The sequence below is a fragment of the Protomyctophum parallelum genome, assembly GCF_964188405.1.
Source record: "Protomyctophum parallelum genome assembly, chromosome: 10".
Lineage (NCBI taxonomy): Eukaryota > Metazoa > Chordata > Actinopteri > Myctophiformes > Myctophidae > Protomyctophum > Protomyctophum parallelum.
Genome location: NC_139704.1, coordinates 50,799,459 through 50,821,461, shown reverse-complemented (window position 1 = coordinate 50,821,461; position 22,003 = coordinate 50,799,459). Strand labels below are relative to the sequence as shown.

Sequence of the window (22,003 nt, the reverse complement as noted above, 5' to 3'; positions counted from 1 at the left end):
CAGACAGGTATATCTGTCTGAGGGACAGACAGTGGACAGTAGAGACAGACAGGTATATCTGTCTGAGGGACAGACAGTGGACAGTAGATACAGACAGGTATATCTGTCTGAGGGACAGACAGTGGACAGTAGAGACAGGTATATCTGTCTGAGGGACAGACAGTGGACAGTAGAGACAGGTATATCTGTCTGAGGGACAGACAGTGGACAGAAGAGACAGGTATATCTGCCTGAGGGACAGACAGTGGACAGAAGAGACAGATATATCTGTCTGAGGGACAGACAGTGGACAGTAGAGACAGGTATATCTGTCTGAGGGACAGACAGTGGACAGAAGAGACAGGTATATCTGTCTGAGGGACAGACAGTGGACAGTAGAGACAGGTATATCTGTCTGAGGGACAGCCAGTGGACAGTAGAGACAGGTATATCTGTCTGAGGGACAGCCAGTGGACAGTAGAGACAGGTATATCTGTCTGAGGGACAGACAGTGGACAGTAGAGACAGGTATATCTGTCTGAGGGACAGACAGTGGACAGAAGAGACAGGTATATCTGTCTGAGGGACAGACAGTGGACAGAAGAGACAGGTATATCTGTCTGAGGGACAGACAGTGGACAGTAGAGACAGGTATATCTGTCTGAGGGACAGCCAGTGGACAGTAGAGACAGGTATATCTGTCTGAGGGACAGACAGTGGACAGTAGAGACAGGTATATCTGTCTGAGGGACAGACAGTGGACAGTAGAGACAGGTATATCTGTCTGAACAGGGTCATTGAGTTTCTGTTACGTTTATGTTTGTTAATTTATTTTCATTGTTACTGTATTGCTTGTTGTTCATTATTGTTGGGATGTTTATTGACTTTTGTTTTGTTGTATGTACGCTTTGGCAATGTAGAACATATTTATCATGCCAATAAAGCCTTTTGAAATTGAATTGAAATTCAGAGTGAGGGAGAGGGAGAGGGAGAGGGAGAGGGAGAGGAGAGGGAGAGGGAGAGACAGAGAGACAGTGAGAGAGAGACAGAGAGAGAGAGAGAGAGAGAGAGAGAGAGAGAGAGAGAGGGACGCCTATATGTTGTATAGATTTAAGGACATGTCACACCAATGCAACTCCTTGTAACAACTCTGCCTCCACTGTGTGGATAATGGATAATAACTCTGCCTCCACTGTGTGGATAATGGATAATAACTCTGCCTCCACTGTGTGGATAATGGATAATAACTCTGCCTCCACTGTGTGGATAATGGATAATAACTCTGCCTCCACTGTGTGGATAATGGATAATAACTCTGCCTCACTGTGTGGATAATGGATAATAACTCTGCCTCCACTGTGTGGATAATGGATAATAACTCTGCCTCACTGTGTGGATAATGGATAATAACTCTGCCTCCACTGTGTGGATAATGGATAATAACTCTGCCTCACTGTGTGGATAATGGATAATAACTCTGCCTCCACTGTGGATAATGGATAATAACTCTGCCTCCACTGTGGATAATGGTTAATAACTCTGCCTCCACTGTGGATAATGGATAATAACTCTGCCTCACTGTGTGGATAATGGATAATAACTCTGCCTCCACTGTGTGGATAATGGATAATAACTCTGCCTCCACTGTGTGGATAATGGATAATAACTCTGCCTCCTCTGTGGATAATGGATAATAACTCTGCCTCCACTGTGTGGATAATGGATAATAACTCTGCCTCCACTGTGTGGATAATGGATAATAACTCTGCCTCCACTGTGTGGATAATGGATAATAACTCTGCCTCCACTGTGTGGATAATGGATAATAACTCTGCCTCACTGTGTGGATAATGGATAATAACTCTGCCTCCACTGTGGATAATGGATAATAACTCTGCCTCACTGTGTGGATAATGGATAATAACTCTGCCTCCACTGTGTGGATAATGGATAATAACTCTGCCTCCACTGTGTGGATAATGGGTAATAACTCTGCCTCCACTGTGTGGATAATGGTTAATAACTCTGCCTCACTGTGTGGATAATGGATAATAACTCTGCCTCCACTGTGTGGATAATGGATAATAACTCTGCCTCCACTGTGTGGATAATGGATAATAACTCTGCCTCCACTGTGTGGATAATGGATAATAACTCTGCCTCACTGTGTGGATAATGGATAATAACTCTGCCTCCACTGTGGATAATGGATAATAACTCTGCCTCACTGTGTGGATAATGGATAATAACTCTGCCTCACTGTGTGGATAATGGATAATAACTCTGCCTCCACTGTGGATAATGGATAACAACTCTGCCTCCACTGTGTGGATAATGGATAATAACTCTGCCTCCACTGTGTGGATAATGGATAATAACTCTGCCTCCACTGTGGATAATGGATAATAACTCTGCCTCCACTGTGTGGATAATGGATAATAACTCTGCCTCCACTGTGTGGATAATGGATAATAACTCTGCCTCCACTGTGTGGATAATGGATAATAACTCTGCCTCCACTGTGTGGATAATGGATAATAACTCTGCCTCCACTGTGTGGATAATGGATAATAACTCTGCCTCCACTGTGTGGATAATGGATAATAACTCTGCCTCCACTGTGGATAATGGATAATAACTCTGCCTCACTGTGTGGATAATGGATAATAACTCTGCCTCCACTGTGTGGATAATGGATAATAACTCTGCCTCCACTGTGTGGATAATGGATAATAACTCTGCCTCCACTGTGTGGATAATGGATAATAACTCTGCCTCCACTGTGTGGATAATGGATAATAACTCTGCCTCCACTGTGTGGATAATGGATAATAACTCTGCCTCCACTGTGTGGATAATAGATAATAACTCTGCCTCCACTGTGTGGATAATGGATAATAACTCTGCCTCCACTGTGGATAATGGATAATAACTCTGCCTCCACTGTGTGGATAATGGTTAATAACTCTGCCTCCACTGTGTGGATAATGGATAATAACTCTGCCTCACTGTGTGGATAATGGATAATAACTCTGCCTCACTGTGTGGATAATGGATAATAACTCTGCCTCCACTGTGTGGATAATGGATAATAACTCTGTCTCCACTGTGTGGATAATGGATAATAACTCTGCCTCACTGTGTGGATAATGGATAATAACTCTGCCTCCACTGTGTGGATAATGGATAATAACTCTGCCTCCACTGTGTGGATAATGGATAATAACTCTGCCTCACTGTGTGGATAATGGATAATAACTCTGCCTCCACTGTGGATAATGGATAATAACTCTGCCTCCACTGTGTGGATAATGGATAATAACTCTGCCTCCACTGTGTGGATAATGGATAATAACTCTGCCTCCACTGTGTGGATAATGGATAATAACTCTGCCTCCACTGTGTGGATAATGGATAATAACTCTGCCTCCACTGTGTGGATAATGGATAATAACTCTGCCTCCACTGTGGATAATGGATAATAACTCTGCCTCCACTGTGTGGATAATGGATAATAACTCTGCCTCCACTGTGTGGATAATGGATAATAACTCTGCCTCCACTGTGGATAATGGATAATAACTCTGCCTCACTGTGTGGATAATGGATAATAACTCTGCCTCCACTGTGTGGATAATGGATAATAACTCTGTCTCCACTGTGTGGATAATGGATAATAACTCTGCCTCCACTGTGGATAATGGATAATAACTCTGCCTCCACTGTGGATAATGGATAATAACTCTGCCTCCACTGTGTGGATAATGGATAATAACTCTGCCTCACTGTGTGGATAATGGATAATAACTCTGCCTCCACTGTGTGGATAATGGATAATAACTCTGCCTCACTGTGTGGATAATGGATAATAACTCTGCCTCACTGTGTGGATAATGGATAATAACTCTGCCTCCTCTGTGTGGATAATGGATAATAACTCTGCCTCCACTGTGGATAATGGATAATAACTCTGCCTCCTCTGTGTGGATAATGGATAATAACTCTGCCTCCACTGTGGATAATGGATAATAACTCTGCCTCCACTGTGTGGATAATGGATAATAACTCTGCCTCCACTGTGTGGATAATGGATAATAACTCTGCCTCCTCTGTGTGGATAATGGATAATAACTCTGCCTCCACTGTGGGATAATGGATAATAACTCTGCCTCCACTGTGGATAATGGATAATAACTCTGCCTCCACTGTGGATAATGGATAATAACTCTGCCTCCACTGTGTGGATAATGGATAATAACTCTGCCTCCACTGTGTGGATAATGGATAATAACTCTGCCTCCACTGTGTGGATAATGGATAATAACTCTGCCTCCACTGTGTGGATAATGGATAATAACTCTGCCTCCACTGTGTGGATAATGGATAATAACTCTGCCTCCACTGTGTGGATAATGGATAATAACTCTGCCTCCACTGTGTGGATAATGGATAATAACTCTGCCTCCACTGTGTGGATAATGGATAATAACTCTGCCTCCACTGTGTGGATAATGGATAATAACTCTGCCTCACTGTGTGGATAATGGATAATAACTCTGCCTCCACTGTGGATAATGGATAATAACTCTGCCTCCACTGTGTGGATAATGGATAATAACTCTGCCTCCACTGTGTGGATAATGGATAATAACTCTGCCTCCACTGTGGATAATGGATAATAACTCTGCCTCCACTGTGTGGATAATGGATAATAACTCTGCCTCCACTGTGTGGATAATGGATAATAACTCTGCCTCCACTGTGTGGATAATGGATAATAACTCTGCCTCCACTGTGTGGATAATGGATAATAACTCTGCCTCCACTGTGTGGATAATGGATAATAACTCTGCCTCCACTGTGTGGATAATGGAATAACTCTGCCTCCACTGTGTGGATAATGGATAATAACTCTGCCTCCACTGTGTGGATAATGGATAATAACTCTGCCTCCACTGTGTGGATAATGGTTAATAACTCTGCCTCCACTGTGTGGATAATGGATAATAACTCTGCCTCCACTGTGTGGATAATGGATAATAACTCTGCCTCCACTGTGTGGTTAATGGATAATAACTCTGCCTCCACTGTGGATAATGGATAATAACTCTGCCTCCACTGTGTGGATAATGGATAATAACTCTGCCTCCACTGTGTGGATAATAGATAATAACTCTGCCTCCACTGTGTGGATAATGGATAATAACTCTGCCTCCACTGTGTGGATAATGGATAATAACTCTGCCTCCACTGTGTGGATAATGGATAATAACTCTGCCTCCACTGTGTGGATAATGGATAATAACTCTGTCTCCACTGTGTGGATAATGGATAATAACTCTGCCTCCACTGTGTGGATAATGGATAATAACTCTGCCTCCACTGTGTGGATAATGGATAATAACTCTGCCTCCACTGTGGATAATGGATAATAACTCTGCCTCCACTGTGTGGATAATGGATAATAACTCTGCCTCCACTGTGTGGATAATAGATAATAACTCTGCCTCCACTGTGTGGATAATGGATAATAACTCTGCCTCCACTGTGTGGATAATGGATAATAACTCTGCCTCCACTGTGTGGATAATGGATAATAACTCTGCCTCCACTGTGTGGTTAATGGATAATAACTCTGCCTCCACTGTGGATAATGGATAATAAATCTGCCTCCACTGTGTGGATAATGGATAATAACTCTGCCTCCACTGTGGATAATGGATAATAACTCTGCCTCCACTGTGGATAATGGATAATAACTCTGCCTCCACTGTGTGGATAATGGATAATAACTCTGCCTCCACTGTGTGGATAATGGATAATAACTCTGCCTCCACTGTGTGGATAATGGATAATAACTCTGCCTCCACTGTGGATAATGGATAATAACTCTGCCTCCACTGTGTGGATAATGGATAATAACTCTGCCTCCACTGTGTGGATAATGGATAATAACTCTGCCTCCACTGTGTGGATAATGGATAATAACTCTGCCTCCACTGTGTGGATAATGGATAATAACTCTGCCTCCACTGTGTGGATAATGGATAATAACTCTGCCTCCACTGTGTGGATAATGGATAATAACTCTGCCTCCACTGTGTGGATAATGGATAATAACTCTGCCTCCACTGTGGGATAATGGATAATAACTCTGCCTCCACTGTGTGGATAATGGATAATAACTCTGCCTCCACTGTGTGGATAATGGATAATAACTCTGCCTCCACTGTGTGGATAATGGATAATAACTCTGCCTCCACTGTGGATAATGGATAATAACTCTGCCTCCACTGTGTGGATAATGGATAATAACTCTGCCTCCACTGTGTGGATAATGGATAATAACTCTGCCTCCACTGTGTGGATAATGGATAATAACTCTGCCTCCACTGTGGATAATGGATAATAACTCTGCCTCCACTGTGTGGATAATGGATAATAACTCTGCCTCCACTGTGTGGATAATGGATAATAACTCTGCCTCCACTGTGGATAATGGATAATAACTCTGCCTCCACTGTGTGGATAATGGATAATAACTCTGCCTCCACTGTGTGGATAATGGATAATAACTCTGCCTCCACTGTGTGGATAATGGATAATAACTCTGCCTCCACTGTGTGGATAATGGATAATAACTCTGCCTCCACTGTGTGGATAATGGATAATAACTCTGCCTCCACTGTGTGGATAATGGATAATAACTCTGCCTCCACTGTGTGGATAATGGATAATAACTCTGCCTCCACTGTGGATAATGGATAATAACTCTGCCTCCACTGTGTGGATAATGGATAATAACTCTGCCTCCACTGTGTGGATAATGGATAATAACTCTGCCTCCACTGTGTGGATAATGGATAATAACTCTGCCTCCACTGTGTGGATAATGGATAATAACTCTGCCTCCACTGTGTGGATAATGGATAATAACTCTGTCTCCACTGTGTGGATAATGGATAATAACTCTGTCTCCACTGTGTGGATAATGGATAATAACTCTGCCTCACTGTGTGGATAATGGATAATAACTCTGCCTCCACTGTGTGGATAATGGATAATAACTCTGCCTCCACTGTGTGGATAATGGATAATAACTCTGCCTCCACTGTGTGGATAATGGATAATAACTCTGTCTCCACTGTGTGGATAATGGATAATAACTCTGCCTCCACTGTGTGGATAATGGATAATAACTCTGCCTCCACTGTGTGGATAATGGATAATAACTCTGCCTCCACTGTGTGGATAATGGATAATAACTCTGTCTCCACTGTGTGGATAATGGATAATAACTCTGCCTCCACTGTGTGGATAATGGATAATAACTCTGCCTCCACTGTGTGGATAATGGATAATAACTCTGCCTCCACTGTGTGGTTAATGGATAATAACTCTGCCTCCACTGTGTGGATAATGGATAATAACTCTGCCTCCACTGTGTGGATAATGGATAATAACTCTGCCTCACTGTGTGGATAATGGATAATAACTCTGCCTCCACTGTGTGGATAATGGATAATAACTCTGCCTCCACTGTGTGGATAATGGATAATAACTCTGCCTCCACTGTGTGGATAATGGATAATAACTCTGCCTCCACTGTGGATAATGGATAATAACTCTGCCTCCACTGTGTGGATAATGGATAATAACTCTGCCTCCACTGTGTGGATAATGGTTGAGAGTGGCAGTGTTGTGGACTGGCCTTTAGACACATCTATGAAAAACAAGAAGCTACCGTAGTCTCAACATGGAAACTGTACGTGTGTGTGTGTGTGTGTGTGTGTGTGTGTGTGTGTGTGTGTGTGTGTGTGTGTGTGTGTGTGTGTGTGTGTGTGTGTGTGTGTGTGTGTGTGTGTGTGTGTGTGTGTGTGTGTGTGTGTGAAGATAAGAAGTAGTAGTAAGTTAAACATAGTAATCAAACATAACGTATGACAAACAACACATACACTTGTGTGCTTGCGTGCGTGTGCGTGTCTGTGCATGTATGCACAATAAGGCTACATGACATGGTAGCAGCAAGTGGAGAGGGTTACTCCATCAGTCTGGACCTCAGATCTATAGTGTTTAGGGTTAGAGGGTTACTCCATCAGTCTGACCTCAGATCTATAGTGTTTAGGGTTAGAGGGTTACTCCATCAGTCTGACCTCAGATCTATAGTGTTTAGGGTTAGAGGGTTACTCCATCAGTCTGGACCTCAGATCTATAGTGTTTAGGGTTACAGAGGGTTACTCCATCAGTCTGACCTCAGATCTATAGTGTTTAGGGTTAGAGGGTTACTCCATCAGTCTGACCTCAGATCTATAGTGTTTAGGGTTACAGAGGGTTACTCCATCAGTCTGACCTCAGATCTATAGTGTTTAGGGTTAGAGGGTTACTCCATCAGTCTGACCTCAGATCTATAGTGTTTAGGGTTAGAGGGTTACTCCATCAGTCTGGACCTCAGATCTATAGTGTTTAGGGTTAGAGGGTTACTCCATCAGTCTGACCTCAGATCTATAGTGTTTAGGGTTAGAGGGTTACTCCATCAGTCTGACCTCAGATCTATAGTGTTTAGGGTTAGAGGGTTACTCCATCAGTCTGGACCTCAGATCTATAGTGTTTAGGGTTAGAGGGTTACTCCATCAGTCTGACCTCAGATCTATAGTGTTTAGGGTTAGAGGGTTACTCCATCAGTCTGACCTCAGATCTATAGTGTTTAGGGTTAGAGGGTTACTCCATCAGTCTGACCTCAGATCTATAGTGTTTAGGGTTACAGAGGGTTACTCCATCAGTCTGACCTCAGATCTATAGTGTTTAGGGTTAGAGGGTTACTCCATCAGTCTGACCTCAGATCTATAGTGTTTAGGGTTAGAGGGTTACTCCATCAGTCTGACCTCAGATCTATAGTGTTTAGGGTTACAGAGGGTTACTCCATCAGTCTGACCTCAGATCTATAGTGTTTAGGGTTAGAGGGTTACTCCATCAGTCTGACCTCAGATCTATAGTGTTTAGGGTTAGAGGGTTACTCCATCAGTCTGACCCTTAGATCTATAGTGTTTAGGGTTAGAGGGTTACTCCATCAGTCTGGACCTCAGATCTATAGTGTTTAGGGTTAGAGGGTTACTCCATCAGTCTGACCTCAGATCTATAGTGTTTAGGGTCACAGAGGGTTACTCCATCAGTCTGACCTCAGATCTATAGTGTTTAGGGTTAGAGGGTTACTCCATCAGTCTGGACCTCAGATCTATAGTGTTTAGGGTTAGAGGGTTACTCCATCAGTCTGACCTCAGATCTATAGTGTTTAGGGTCACAGAGGGTTACTCCATCAGTCTGGACCTCAGATCTATAGTGTTTAGGGTTAGAGGGTTACTCCATCAGTCTGGACCTCAGATCTATAGTGTTTAGGGTTAGAGGGTTACTCCATCAGTCTGACCTCAGATCTATAGTGTTTAGGGGTTACAGAGGGTTACTCCATCAGTCTGACCTCAGATCTATAGTGTTTAGGGTTAGAGGGTTACTCCATCAGTCTGGACCTCAGATCTATAGTGTTTAGGGTTAGAGGGTTACTCCATCAGTCTGACCTCAGATCTATAGTGTTTAGGGTTAGAGGGTTACTCCATCAGTCTGGACCTCAGATCTATAGTGTTTAGGGTTACAGAGGGTTACTCCATCAGTCTGACCTCAGATCTATAGTGTTTAGGGGTTACAGAGGGTTACTCCATCAGTCTGGACCTCAGATCTATAGTGTTTAGGGGTTACAGAGGGTTACTCCATCAGTCTGACCTCAGATCTATAGTGTTTAGGGTTAGAGGGTTACTCCATCAGTCTGACCTCAGATCTATAGTGTTTAGGGTTAGAGGGTTACTCCATCAGTCTGACCTCAGATCTATAGTGTTTAGGGTTAGAGGGTTACTCCATCAGTCTGACCTCAGATCTATAGTGTTTAGGGTTAGAGGGTTACTCCATCAGTCTGACCTCAGATCTATAGTGTTTAGGGTCACAGAGGGTTACTCCATCAGTCTGACCTCAGATCTATAGTGTTTAGGGTCACAGAGGGTTACTCCATCAGTCTGACCTCAGATCTATAGTGTTTAGGGTCACAGAGGGTTACTCCATCAGTCTGGACCTCAGATCTATAGTGTTTAGGGTTAGAGGGTTACTCCATCAGTCTGGACCTCAGATCTATAGTGTTTAGGGTTAGAGGGTTACTCCATCAGTCTGACCTCAGATCTATAGTGTTTAGGGTCAAAGAGGGTTACTCCATCAGTCTGGACCTCAGATCTATAGTGTTTAGGGTTACAGAGGGTTACTCCATCAGTCTGACCTCAGATCTATAGTGTTTAGGGTCAAAGAGGGTTCCAGAAAACGTAGGTCAGGATTTAGAGGTGTGACTGTGACATTTTTAGAATCTGATCTCAGGTCAGAATGGGTTAATCAGACCATGAGTGTGTGTCCAGTGGAAACCCTGTATGAATCTGATCTCAGGTCAGAATGGCTTAATTATTACATTACATGTGTGGACAAAATGTGCACCAAACAGCAGGTTTATGTGGATACAATGACCTCTGGCCTCAGGTCGGGGTCGTGAGTCACTAACAGCATCATGTTGGTGTCGCCGGCTGACAGGTTTGGGCTTCGTTCTACTGTTAGACGGGCGTTAGCTTCGTAGCTTCTTAGCTTCCTCATGATTCTTGATGAGTGTTTCTATGTATGTGATGTATCTCCATGTGTTGTTCTTACTGTATACTCACTGTACTGTGAGTCACTCTGGAGTAAGAGCGTCTGATTTAATGACTATACTGTACATTGTAACTTTTACAAATGGAACCAACATCCATATACAGTACTGTCAGAGTTAACCCTCTAACACCCGCATTAATTTCTACTTGCAAAAAATAGATTTCAACCTTACTACTACTTTGTACTACTAGGACTGACACTAAAAAATATGTTAAAGAAAATACAGCTGCTGTAACCCCCCCTCCCCCCCCCCCCCCCAGTCGTCTGCAGTCCAACGTGGAGGGTAAGTTCCTGATGGACAGCGTTCCGTACAGCTGTTGTAACCCGGGCTCCCCGCGGCCGTGCATCCAGCACCACCTGACCAACAACACGGCCCACTATGACTACGACCACCGCATCGAGGAGCTGAACATCTGGACCCGAGGCTGCCGCGAGGCGCTGGTCTCCTACTACGGCGGCATGATGAACTCCATCGGAGCGCTGGTCATCCTCACCATCATACTGGAGGTGTGTGGGTGTCTGTCTGTGTGTCTGTCTGTCTGTGTGTCTGTCTGTCTGTCTGTCTGTGGGTCTGTCTGTCTGTCTGTCTGTGGGTCTGTCTGTCTGTCTCATTTGACTCATGATCAGAGCTTCCGTTGCTCCAGACTGTACGACGGAAGCATTTATATTTTATTCATGATCAGAGCTTCCGTTGCTCCAGACTGTACGACGGAAGAATTTATATTTGACTCATGATCAGAGCTTCCGTTGCTCCAGACTGTATGACGGAAGCATTTATATTCTACTCATGATCAGAGATTTGGTTCCATGTGTTACACTCTCAGAGTTACAGACCCGTAAGGGTCCATTTGGTTCCATGTGTGTCCTCTTGTGGGGACTATGTTTCTCTTGTGGGGACTGTGAGTCTCTTGTGAGGACTGTGAGTCTCTTGTGAGGACTGTGTTTCTCTTGTGAGGACTGTGTTTCTCTTGTGAGGACTGTGTTTCTCTTGTGGGGACTGTGAGTCTCTTGTGAGGACTGCAGGACAATAAATTGTCTAGGCTATTTCTCACATTCTAGCACTGAGCAGTAAGCATGGAATAGGGATGTGTATATTACAGGAAACTCCCGTTAAACCTTCCAGCAGACTGTTTATATTACAGGAAACTCCCGTTAAACCTTCCAGCAGACTGTTTATATTACAGGAAACTCCCGTTAAACCTTCCAGCAGACTGTTTATATTACAGGAAACTCCCGTTAAACCTTCCAGCAGACTCCGCTAAACCTTAGAGTATATATGAATAGAGACGGCACCGGATTTCTCCTCCCATCCACTTGCATTAGGTTGCTCAAAGGCGCATGAGGCGATCATTGCACACGAATGAAGTATCTGCTACTGCTTAACTAACCATTAACTAAAGCAAATGGTTAAAGGACCACTTCACCACTAAATATAATAGGTCCTCACTAATAATCATGATAAAATGGCATGATTTTTTGTGTCTCATAGGAGGGTTTGTGGGCAGTTTAGAAAGCGTCTTCCAGTGACATCATCATTAGGCAGACCATTTTCGCATTGCAACTTTCCAGGACTAGAAAAGCCTGCAGTTTCTATTAGCTTGTATTCCCCATCGATGATGTCACTGGAAGACGGTTTCTGAACTGCCCACAGCCCTCCTATGAGACACAGACTAGACGAGTAGAAAAACATTGCGCCATTTCTTCATGATTATTTGTGAGGACCTATTATATGAAGATAGGTTGAAAAGTGGTGAAGTGGTCCTTTAACTAATGGTTAACTAATGCTAACGTTTATAACTGTGTTTACTAATGCTTAGTAATGTATGAATAATACTTGAGGAACACATGAGGAATTCATGATGAATGAACCATGTACTAATGCATATAACTAATGCTTTATTAGCAATAGCAATAGTAATAGTAATATAGCATATTCATGATGAATGGACCATGTACTAATGCATATATCTAATGCTTTATTAGTAATAGTCTAGTTCTTTTAGGCGGGAACCCGTTTTGGTGTTAGCGTTACGATCTGCTAAAATAGCAGATCTACAAGCTCTACGAGCTTGTAGATCTGCTATTTTTGAAAGAAATCGAAGAACGACTGACAATAAAACATAGCTTTTTTTCAGAAAACTGTCATTTTCAAACAGACATCTTTAAGAATCTGATCTCAGGTCAGAACGGGTTAACTCACACAGTGTGATGATGTCACCGGGGGGAGGGGTCAGCGCGTGCTTAGCGGCGCTAAGCCGGACAGGATGTGGTTGCCATGGCTATCTGGGTCAGAGCGAGTTTAACCCTCCGTGCTGACGTCAGCGCGCCATAGGACGGTATTAACCCCGTCACGACAGCACAGACTCACTCATTGTCAATCCATCAACCTGTCAATCAATCAATCAATCAATCCATGTGAATGAACGGAAAAGGAAAGCAAAGGTACTATGTTTACCCAGGGTAACTGGACTAAGGAAAGGTACTATGTTTACCCAGGGTAACTGGACTAAGGAAAGGAAAGGTACTATGTTTACCCAGGGTAACTGGACTAAGGAAAGGAAAGGTACTATGTTTACCCAGGGTAACTGGACTAAGGAAAGGAAAGGTACTATGTTTACCCAGGGTAACTGGACTAAGGAAAGGAAAGGTACTATGTTTACCCAGGGTAACTGGACTAAGGAAAGCAAAGGTACTATGTTTACCCAGGGTAACTGGACTAAGGAAAGGTACTATGTTTACCCAGGGTAACTGGACTAAGGAAAGGTACTATGTTTAGTTGTTTACCCAGGGTAACTGGACTAAGGAAAGGAAAGGTACTATGTTTACCCAGGGTAACTGGACTAAGTAAAGGAAAGGTACTATGTTTACCCAGGGTAACTGGACTAAGGAAAGGAAAGGTACTATGTTTACCCAGGGTAACTGGACTAAGGAAAGGAAAGGTACTATGTTTACCCAGGGTAACTGGCCTAAGGAAAGGAAAGGTACCATGTTTACCCAGGGTAACTGGACTAAGGAAAGGAAAGGTACTATGTTTACCCAGGGTAACTGGACTAAGGAAAGGTACTATGTTTAGTTGTTTACCCAGGGTAATTGGACTAAGGAAAGGAAAGGTACTATGTTTACCCTGCAGGGTAACTGGACTAAGGAAAGGAAAGGTACTATGTTTACCCAGGGTAACTGGACTAAGGAAAGGAAAGGTACTATGTGTACCCAGGGTAACTGGACTAAGGAAAGGAAAGGTACCATGTTTACCCAGGGTAACTGGACTAAGGAAAGGAAAGGTACTATGTTTACCCAGGGTAACTGGACTAAGGAAAGGTACTATGTTTAGTTGTTTACCCAGGGTAATTGGACTAAGGAAAGGAAAGGTACTATGTTTACCCTGCAGGGTAACTGGACTAAGGAAAGGAAAGGTACTATGTTTACTCAGGGTAACTGGACTAAGGAAAGGAAAGGTACTATGTTTACCCAGGGTAACTGGACAAAGGAAAGGAAAGGAAAGGTACTATGTTTACCCAGGGTAACTGGACTAAGGAAAGGTACTATGTTTAGTTGTTTACCCAGGGTAATTGGACTAAGGAAAGGTACTATGTTTACCCAGGGTAACTGGACTAAGGAAAGGAAAGGTACTATGTTTACCCAGGGTAACTGGACTAAGGAAAGGAAAGGTATACTATGTTTACCCTGCAGGGTAACTGGACTAAGCTCAAGAACTTGTTTACAGCCAGGCCCTGCTCATAGAACATTTCATGGTAGAGGTTCAATGCCTTGTCCAAGGGCACTTCAGGGGTGGTAATTTTAATGTGCCGGTCCGGGGATACGAACTATAGCAACCTTTCCGATATCAAGACCGCTCCGCAAACCGTTCGGCCACCGCTGCCTATAAATGGATGGATGGTGAATATGTCTGGTGTTTGTTTACAAATCAAATCAAAACACACGTGTCTGTGTGTGTGTGTGTGTGTGTGTGTGTGTGTGTCTGTCTGTGTCTGTGTCTGTGTCTGTGTCTGTGTGTGTGTGTGTGTGTGTGTGTGTGTGTGTGTGTGTGTGTGTGTGTGTGTGTGTGTGTGTGTGTGTGTGTGTGTGTCTGTGTGTGTGTGTGTGTGTGTGTGTGTGTGTGTGTGTGTGTGTGTGTGTGTGTGTGTGGATTTACAAGAAAATCATCATCAGACATGTGCACGTCCAACCAAATCACACACAATCCAAATTAAATGACAACAAATAAATAAAATAAAAAAGTTGATAGATCACAAGAAGTCCCAATTAGTGAATGTCAGTGTCCAGGTTTTCTTCAGTATGTGTATGTATTTTGGCGGGCCTTGATGCAGTCGTAATGAGTTCTTTTTTTTTTTTCACTTGCTGAAAATAGCCGATCTAGCTTGTAGATCGGCTATTTTCAGCATGCAACCAAGTGTAAAATGACTTATACTGGATCTCTTGTCCACTAGTCCCTTCCTAACATTTTAGTCTAGTTTTTATTTGTTGACGAAATTCTCAATATATTTAGTCTTAGTTTTAGTCATCATAGCATAGTTTTAGTTAGTTTTGATCGGTGGAAAAAAGGAAAACGACGATTTATTTTGTCTTAAGTTTCAGTCGACGAAAACAACACGTTAGGTTCCAAAGACCCCTGCAACTCTGAGACCCTTTTCCACCAGCACCCCCTGCTGGCCGAGGGGAGAACCGCACCATGTCACCGTCTCTCTCTGGTTCCCAATGTGAGCCGCTTCAGTTGTTGTTGTTTTAGTCCATGAGCCAGAGCTCCAAAACTGGAACGTTAATTATGAATTGAGTGGAGAAAAACCATACCTATATTACATTGTTTATAGGATCAATATACGGTATATATATATATATATATATATATATATTTGGGCTGTCAATCGATTAAAATATTTAATCTGATTAATCGCATGATTGTCCATAGTTAACTGTGATTAATCGCAAATTAAATCGCATATTTTTTATCCCTTCTAAATATACCTTAAATCAGTGGTTTTCAAGATTTTTCTTATCAAGGCCCATTATTGATTCTGCATTTGAGCCACGGACCACCATTTGATGACATTTAGCCTTCCAGACCCAAACTAAAGAACTGTATTGATGTTGGCCAATGGTACCATTACTAGAGATAACAGGCCATGTTGATCACATGTTTTCTAAGTTTTCTAATTGCGTAGACTTAAATTAACTTAAGTAATTCAGCTGTTTAACAATTATTCAACTCTTCAGTGTAAAATTGCCATGCGTCTCTCAACCATTCTGTCAAACTTCACAGTGCGTTAATCGCGCGTTTAAAAAAAATAGTGCCGTTTAAAGGATTGTGAGTTAACTAGTTAATAGTGCGTTAACTTTGTAAAGTCCTGTCGTTGCCTTGGTGTGGAGTCAAAGTGGGCAGGGGTGAGGTGGGTTAGGGGGGTGTGGAGTGGATCGGCCTCTAAGCAGCACAAGGAGCAGATCAGTGACCTAACAATCCATCATCAGTAGTAATTAAGTTAAGTAAGGAGTGCAAGGATCAGATCCCAGATCAGTGGACACACTCTATCCCGTGATCCTAATATCCTGCCACTGCTAATAGCCTATAGCTTTAAGCTACTGCTATAGGGCGCATCCGTTGGTCAGACGTACCAACAGTCCTTCGACACCATAGCTGGTTAAGACACATGCGTGGCCGCCTGTTAATCGGCAGCGCATGTGTCTTAAATGGTAAATGGTGCATTTATATAGCGCCTTTATCCAAGGCGCTTTACATAGATTGTGCATTACATTCACCCATTCACACACACACACACACACACACACACACACACACACACACACACACACACACACACACACACACACACACACACACACACACACACACACACACACACACACACACACACACACACACACACACACACACACACCGATGGCGGCGGAAACCATGCAAGGCACCAACCTGCACATCAGGAGCAATTAGGGGTTCAGTGTCTTGCTCAAGGACACTTCGACACTAACTCTGGGGGAGCCCGGGCCGGTTAAGACACATGTGTGGCCGGTTAAGACACATGCGTGGCCGGTTAAGACACATGCGTGGCCGGTTAAGACACATGCGTGGCCGGTTAAGACAAGGAACTAAAGCCTGGTGACGCGTGGTTAGGAGTGGAACTAAAGCCTGTCTGACTGTTCGTCGGACCAAACACATGCACATGCTATCGCTATACTTGTAGTCTCACTAATAGTCATTGTGCTGTGTGTTTTTGTGTGTGTGTGTGTGTGTGTGTGTGTGTGTGTGCGCGTGTGTCGTGCGTGCGTGCAAACGCAGTCTGTGGACATGGCCGGTCTGAAGTACCTGACCACCTCTCTGGAGACGCTGACGGACCCCGACAACCCGGAGAGCGAGAGCGAAGGCTGGCTGCTGGAGAAGGGCGTGAAGGAGACGCTGGGCGAGGCCCTGGGCAAGTTCAAGGGCCTGTTCTCCAAGAACCAGGTGGAGGAGGGGGCCGGCGCGGCCCCCGCGGCCCCCTGAGAGGCCCCACCTCTGGACCAGAGCCATGCCAGGGGACAGCGGTCTCTCTCTCTCTCTCTAAACCCCCCCAAAACCCACCCCACGGTGCCCCCAAAACCCACCCCACGGTGCCCCAAAACCCACCCCACGGTGCCCCCAAAACCCACCCCACGGTGCCCCCAAAACCCACCCCATGGTGCCCCAAAGCCCACCCCATGGTGCCCCAAAGCCCACCCCACGGTGCCCCAAAGCCCACCCCACGGTGCCCCAAAACCCACCCCACGGTGCCCCCAAAGCCCACCCCACGGTGCCCCAAAGCCCACCCCACGGTGCCCCAAAGCCCACCCCACGGTGCCCCAAAGCCCACCCCACGGTGCCCCAAAACCCACCCCACGGTGCCCCAAAACCCACCCCACGGTGCCCCCAAAGCCCACCCCACGGTGGCCCCAAAGCCCACCCCACGGTGCCCCAAAACCCACCCCACGGTGCCCCAAAATCCACCCCACGGTGCCCCCAAAACCCACCCCATGGTGCTCGAAGAGAGGAGAGGAGCCATGAGAAAATAAACACACACACACACACACACACACACACACGCATTCCACACACATGCACGGTGACTGCAATGGATATAGGTCACGTGACTTAATTGCAATATCCTGGTATATTAAAATCACTCTATGCTAATTTGTGTATCGTCTTGTAATTTATCTGAATAAATCAATCAATCAATGAATCAATCAAAGGAGCTCCAGAAGTGATGCGAGTGTTTCTATTGTCTATAAGAACGGAATATGTAAATAATATGTTCAAATGAGAGTCTATTTTTAAAATGGTTCCCATGAAACAAAAAAATAAATAAAAAATAAATAAATGCTGTATGTATATATATATGAGACATTTGGGATGAGGTTATAAAATCATGTGGAAAATGTACAAATTCATAGATAAATATTTATTACACAGACCCAGAAACATCAGGCCTGCGCCATGCTATATACCTCTGATGTAGACGTGAAACCTGACGCACGCACGCACACACGCACACACTGTGCCCGTGTGCGTGCGTGTGTGCGTGCACGGTGCTGATACCATGGCAGCTGTGATCGGTGTTTACAGGGAGGTCAGATAACCCGACCACGAGGAACGCAGCCGCGGTCTGTTCAGCCCAAACCTCACCAGTACTAGTCGCACCTCCTTACAACTCCTTACAACCAGAACAGCTTTAAAGGGATTGTGACATTAAAAAAAAGGTTTTGGAATTGTTCTTGTTTTTTTTTTAGGTTTTCTAATCTCAATTGCACCCAAAAAACATGAACTTTTAACATTCAGTAGATTTTCTGTGATCTGGGGTTTTCTGGCTCAAACAGGTGCTCTGATTTGCCGGCAGTAATTGACATCACTTACTGCAAATCCCATATATGTCAATGGGATTTGCCAGCAGATGTCACTGTTTCACTGTGTTGCCTGTTTTCATTGTAGCTCAAAAGGCCCAAAAAACCCCAAAGAAAACTTCAGACCACAGAAAATCCACTGAATGTTCAAAGTTCAGGTGTTTTTGGGTGTAATTGAGGTCATAAAACCTAAAAGAAAAAAGAAAAATAAATGAAAATGAATGTCATAAAACCTTTAAGGTCTCATCTCCTTGCGACTGCCACTGGAGTTGTGTGCAGCCGAATCATTGGTGCGGTTTGGGCTAATATAGGACGGTCTCTGTGTTGCGTCACGTTTCATGTCTGCTGGGGGAAGCTATGAAAAGAACGTGTGGTTATCAGCGTATATACAACTTCCGGTTCTTTGATACGATACGTCATATCAAAAGAACCTCCGGGGTTACGTTCATAACCCTGACGTTTCACGCGAAAATAACCTCAGGTTATGAACGTAACCCTGGAGGTTCTTTGACGTGGCTCGTCACGTCAAAGAACCTCCGGGGTTACGTTCATAACCCTGACGTTTCATGTCTGCTGCTGGGGGAAGGGAAAAAAACCCCGGGTTACGAGCGTAACCCGAGGTTATTTTCACGTCAAAGAACCCGGGAGGGTTAGGTTCGCATCCCGAGATAATTCCTCTGGGGAAGCAGAAGAGTCCGTTTGGTCGGCGGGCTCCGTCGGAGAGCAGATGTTTTGTATCGCGATGCCTCGTTTACGTTCCGTCGTACGGTCCCGAGAACAGGCGAGATCTGTTATCGTATTATCCATCTCCATCTTGCTCTTAATGTTTTATGACGGTGCTTAATCGTAATCGTGCCGGCGAGCAGGGAGAAAATGCAGCAGAGCCATAACGCCAAGTCTAATGTCATCAGGTAGCACACTTTTAGTACCTTTTGTAAACTTTTACGAAATGTAAACGGGGCATCGCCGTGACGACAACAGATGTTTGACAGATTGTAAACAGATTGTAAACGTAGAGATTAAAAGGTTTTTTTTTTTCCAGGTTTTCAGAAGACACGAGGAAGTTTATACCGTATAATAATGATGTAATATTTTTATTTTCATTTCTTCTCAGATTGTATTATTATATATTTTTTGTTTTGTTTCTGTTTCTATGGAGAGTTGTAGCAGTTCTGCCTGTATGATTAAACACGTTATGAGTGACAGCGCACGTGTGTGTGTGTGTGTGTGATTCTTTATCCCATTCTGACCTGAGATCAGATTCATACGAGGTTTCCACTGGACACACACACTGGGTCTGATTAACCCATTCTGACCTGAGATCAGATTCATACGAGGTTTCCACTGGACACACACACACTGGTCTGATTAACCCATTCTGACCTGAGATCAGATTAATATGAGGTTTCCACTGGACACACACTGGGTCTGATTAACCCATTCTGACCTGAGATCAGATTCATACGAGGTTTCCACTGGACACACACTGGGTCTGATTAACCCATTCTGACCTGAGATCAGATTCATACGAGGTTTCCACTGGACACACACACACTGGGTCTGATTAACCCATTCTGACCTTAGATCAGATTCATACGAGGTTTCCACTGGACACACACACACACTGGTCTGATTAACCCATTCTGACCTGAGATCAGATTCATACGAGGTTTCCACTGGACACACACTGGGTCTGATTAACCCATTCTGACCTGAGATCAGATTCATACGAGGTTTCCACTGGACACACACACACTGGTCTGATTAACCCATTCTGACCTGAGATCAGATTCATACGAGGTTTCCACTGGACACACACTGGTCTGATTAACCCATTCTGACGTGAGATCAGATTCTAAAAAATGTCAGTCGTTCTTCGATTTTTCAAAAAATAGCAGACCTACAAGCTCGTAGCGCGCCACTCGGTGGCGCGATATGAGCTTGTAGATCTGCTATTTTTCAATAGCTAAAGCATAACATGATGCTAACACCAAAAGGGGTTCCCGTTCAGAATGGGTTAAACCAGAGGTTTTCAACAGGTGGTCCGTGGACCACTGGTGGTCCGTGAAGGTATTGTATGTGGTCCCCGACCACGCACAGAGTGCACTAAATGACCTGGTGACGTATGACTGACGACACGTCAATGTTACATGAACAAAAGTACAAAAACATCCCAAACCCAAACTTGGGCAGGAGGTGCCGAGCGGCGAGTTAGGAGAGATAACACGGTGTTGGTACCATTAGGAGAGATAACATGATGTTGGTACCATTAGGAGAGATAACATGGTGTTGGTACCATTAGGAGAGATAACATGATGTTGGTACCATTAGAAGAGATAACATGGTGTTGGTACCATTAGGAGAGATAACATGGTGTTGGTACCATTAGGAGAGATAACATGATGTTGGTACCATTAGGAGAGATAACATGGTGTTGGTACCATTAGGAGAGATAACATGGTGTTGGTACCATTAGGAGAGATAACATGATGTTGGTACCATTAGGAGAGATAACATGGTGTTGGTACCATTAGGAGAGATAACATGATGTTGGTACCATTAGGAGAGATAACATGATGTTGGTACCATTAGGAGAGATAACATGGTGTTGGTACCACTAGGAGAGATAACATGGTGTTGGTACCATTAGGAGAGATAACACGGTGTTGGTACCATTAGGAGAGATAACACGGTGTTGGTACCATTAGGAGAGATAACATGATGTTATCAGCTGATCCAAAATGCCGCAGCTCGCTTGGTCTTCAACCAGCCAAAATTTCCACATGTCTCCCCCCTGCTCCGCTCCCTCCACTGGCTCCAAAGGTATGGCTCCCCCATATCTTGCAAGTATGATTGAACCCTACAAACCCTCCTGCGCACTCAGATCAGCCAACGCAGGGAAGCTGGAAGTACCCTCACTAAAAACGCCAGGACAACGCTCCACACGTCCCAAACTCTTCTCCCTTCTGGCTCCAAAACTGTGGAATGCACTTCCCATTGCAGTCAGAACTGCAGCATCACTCCCAATCTTCCGCCGTAGTCTGAAAACCCACCTTTTCAGACTCCATCATGGCCCATAGCACTTACCCTACCCCCTTAGATAGCACTTCTGTAGACTTAGATAGCATCTGATACAGACTTATAGCATGTTATGTAGACAGCACTATAATTGCATTGTATATAGTCATAGCACGCCATAGTACATATGTATAGCATAGTTGTATATATATATATATAGTTTATATGTATAGTCTCATAATATAGATATTCCACTGTTACTTTCTTAGCTTACGCATGTTTTATGATAAATGCTTTTGTGATGTATTCCCATGCTTTTGTTCTTGATTATTGTAAGTCGCTCTGGATTAAGAGCGTCTGCTAAATGCCTAAATTGTAAATTGTTGGTACC

At 44.0% G+C, this 22,003-nt stretch overlaps 1 protein-coding gene across 1 annotated transcript in view; it reads left to right on the top strand.

The window, feature by feature from the left end:
* prph2b (peripherin 2b (retinal degeneration, slow)) overlaps window positions 1-17,221 on the top strand; it is a gene marked incomplete at both ends in the record, with an annotated part of 37,164 nt that extends 19,943 nt beyond the window's left edge. Inside the window, 2 exons of the mRNA XM_083775106.1 lie at window positions 10,968-11,214; window positions 17,018-17,221. Of these exons, the coding sequence (XP_083631232.1) occupies window positions 10,968-11,214; window positions 17,018-17,221 (451 nt within the window). The remainder of the gene's footprint in view (window positions 1-10,967; window positions 11,215-17,017) is intronic.
* Window positions 17,222-22,003: the final 4,782 nt, after the last annotated feature.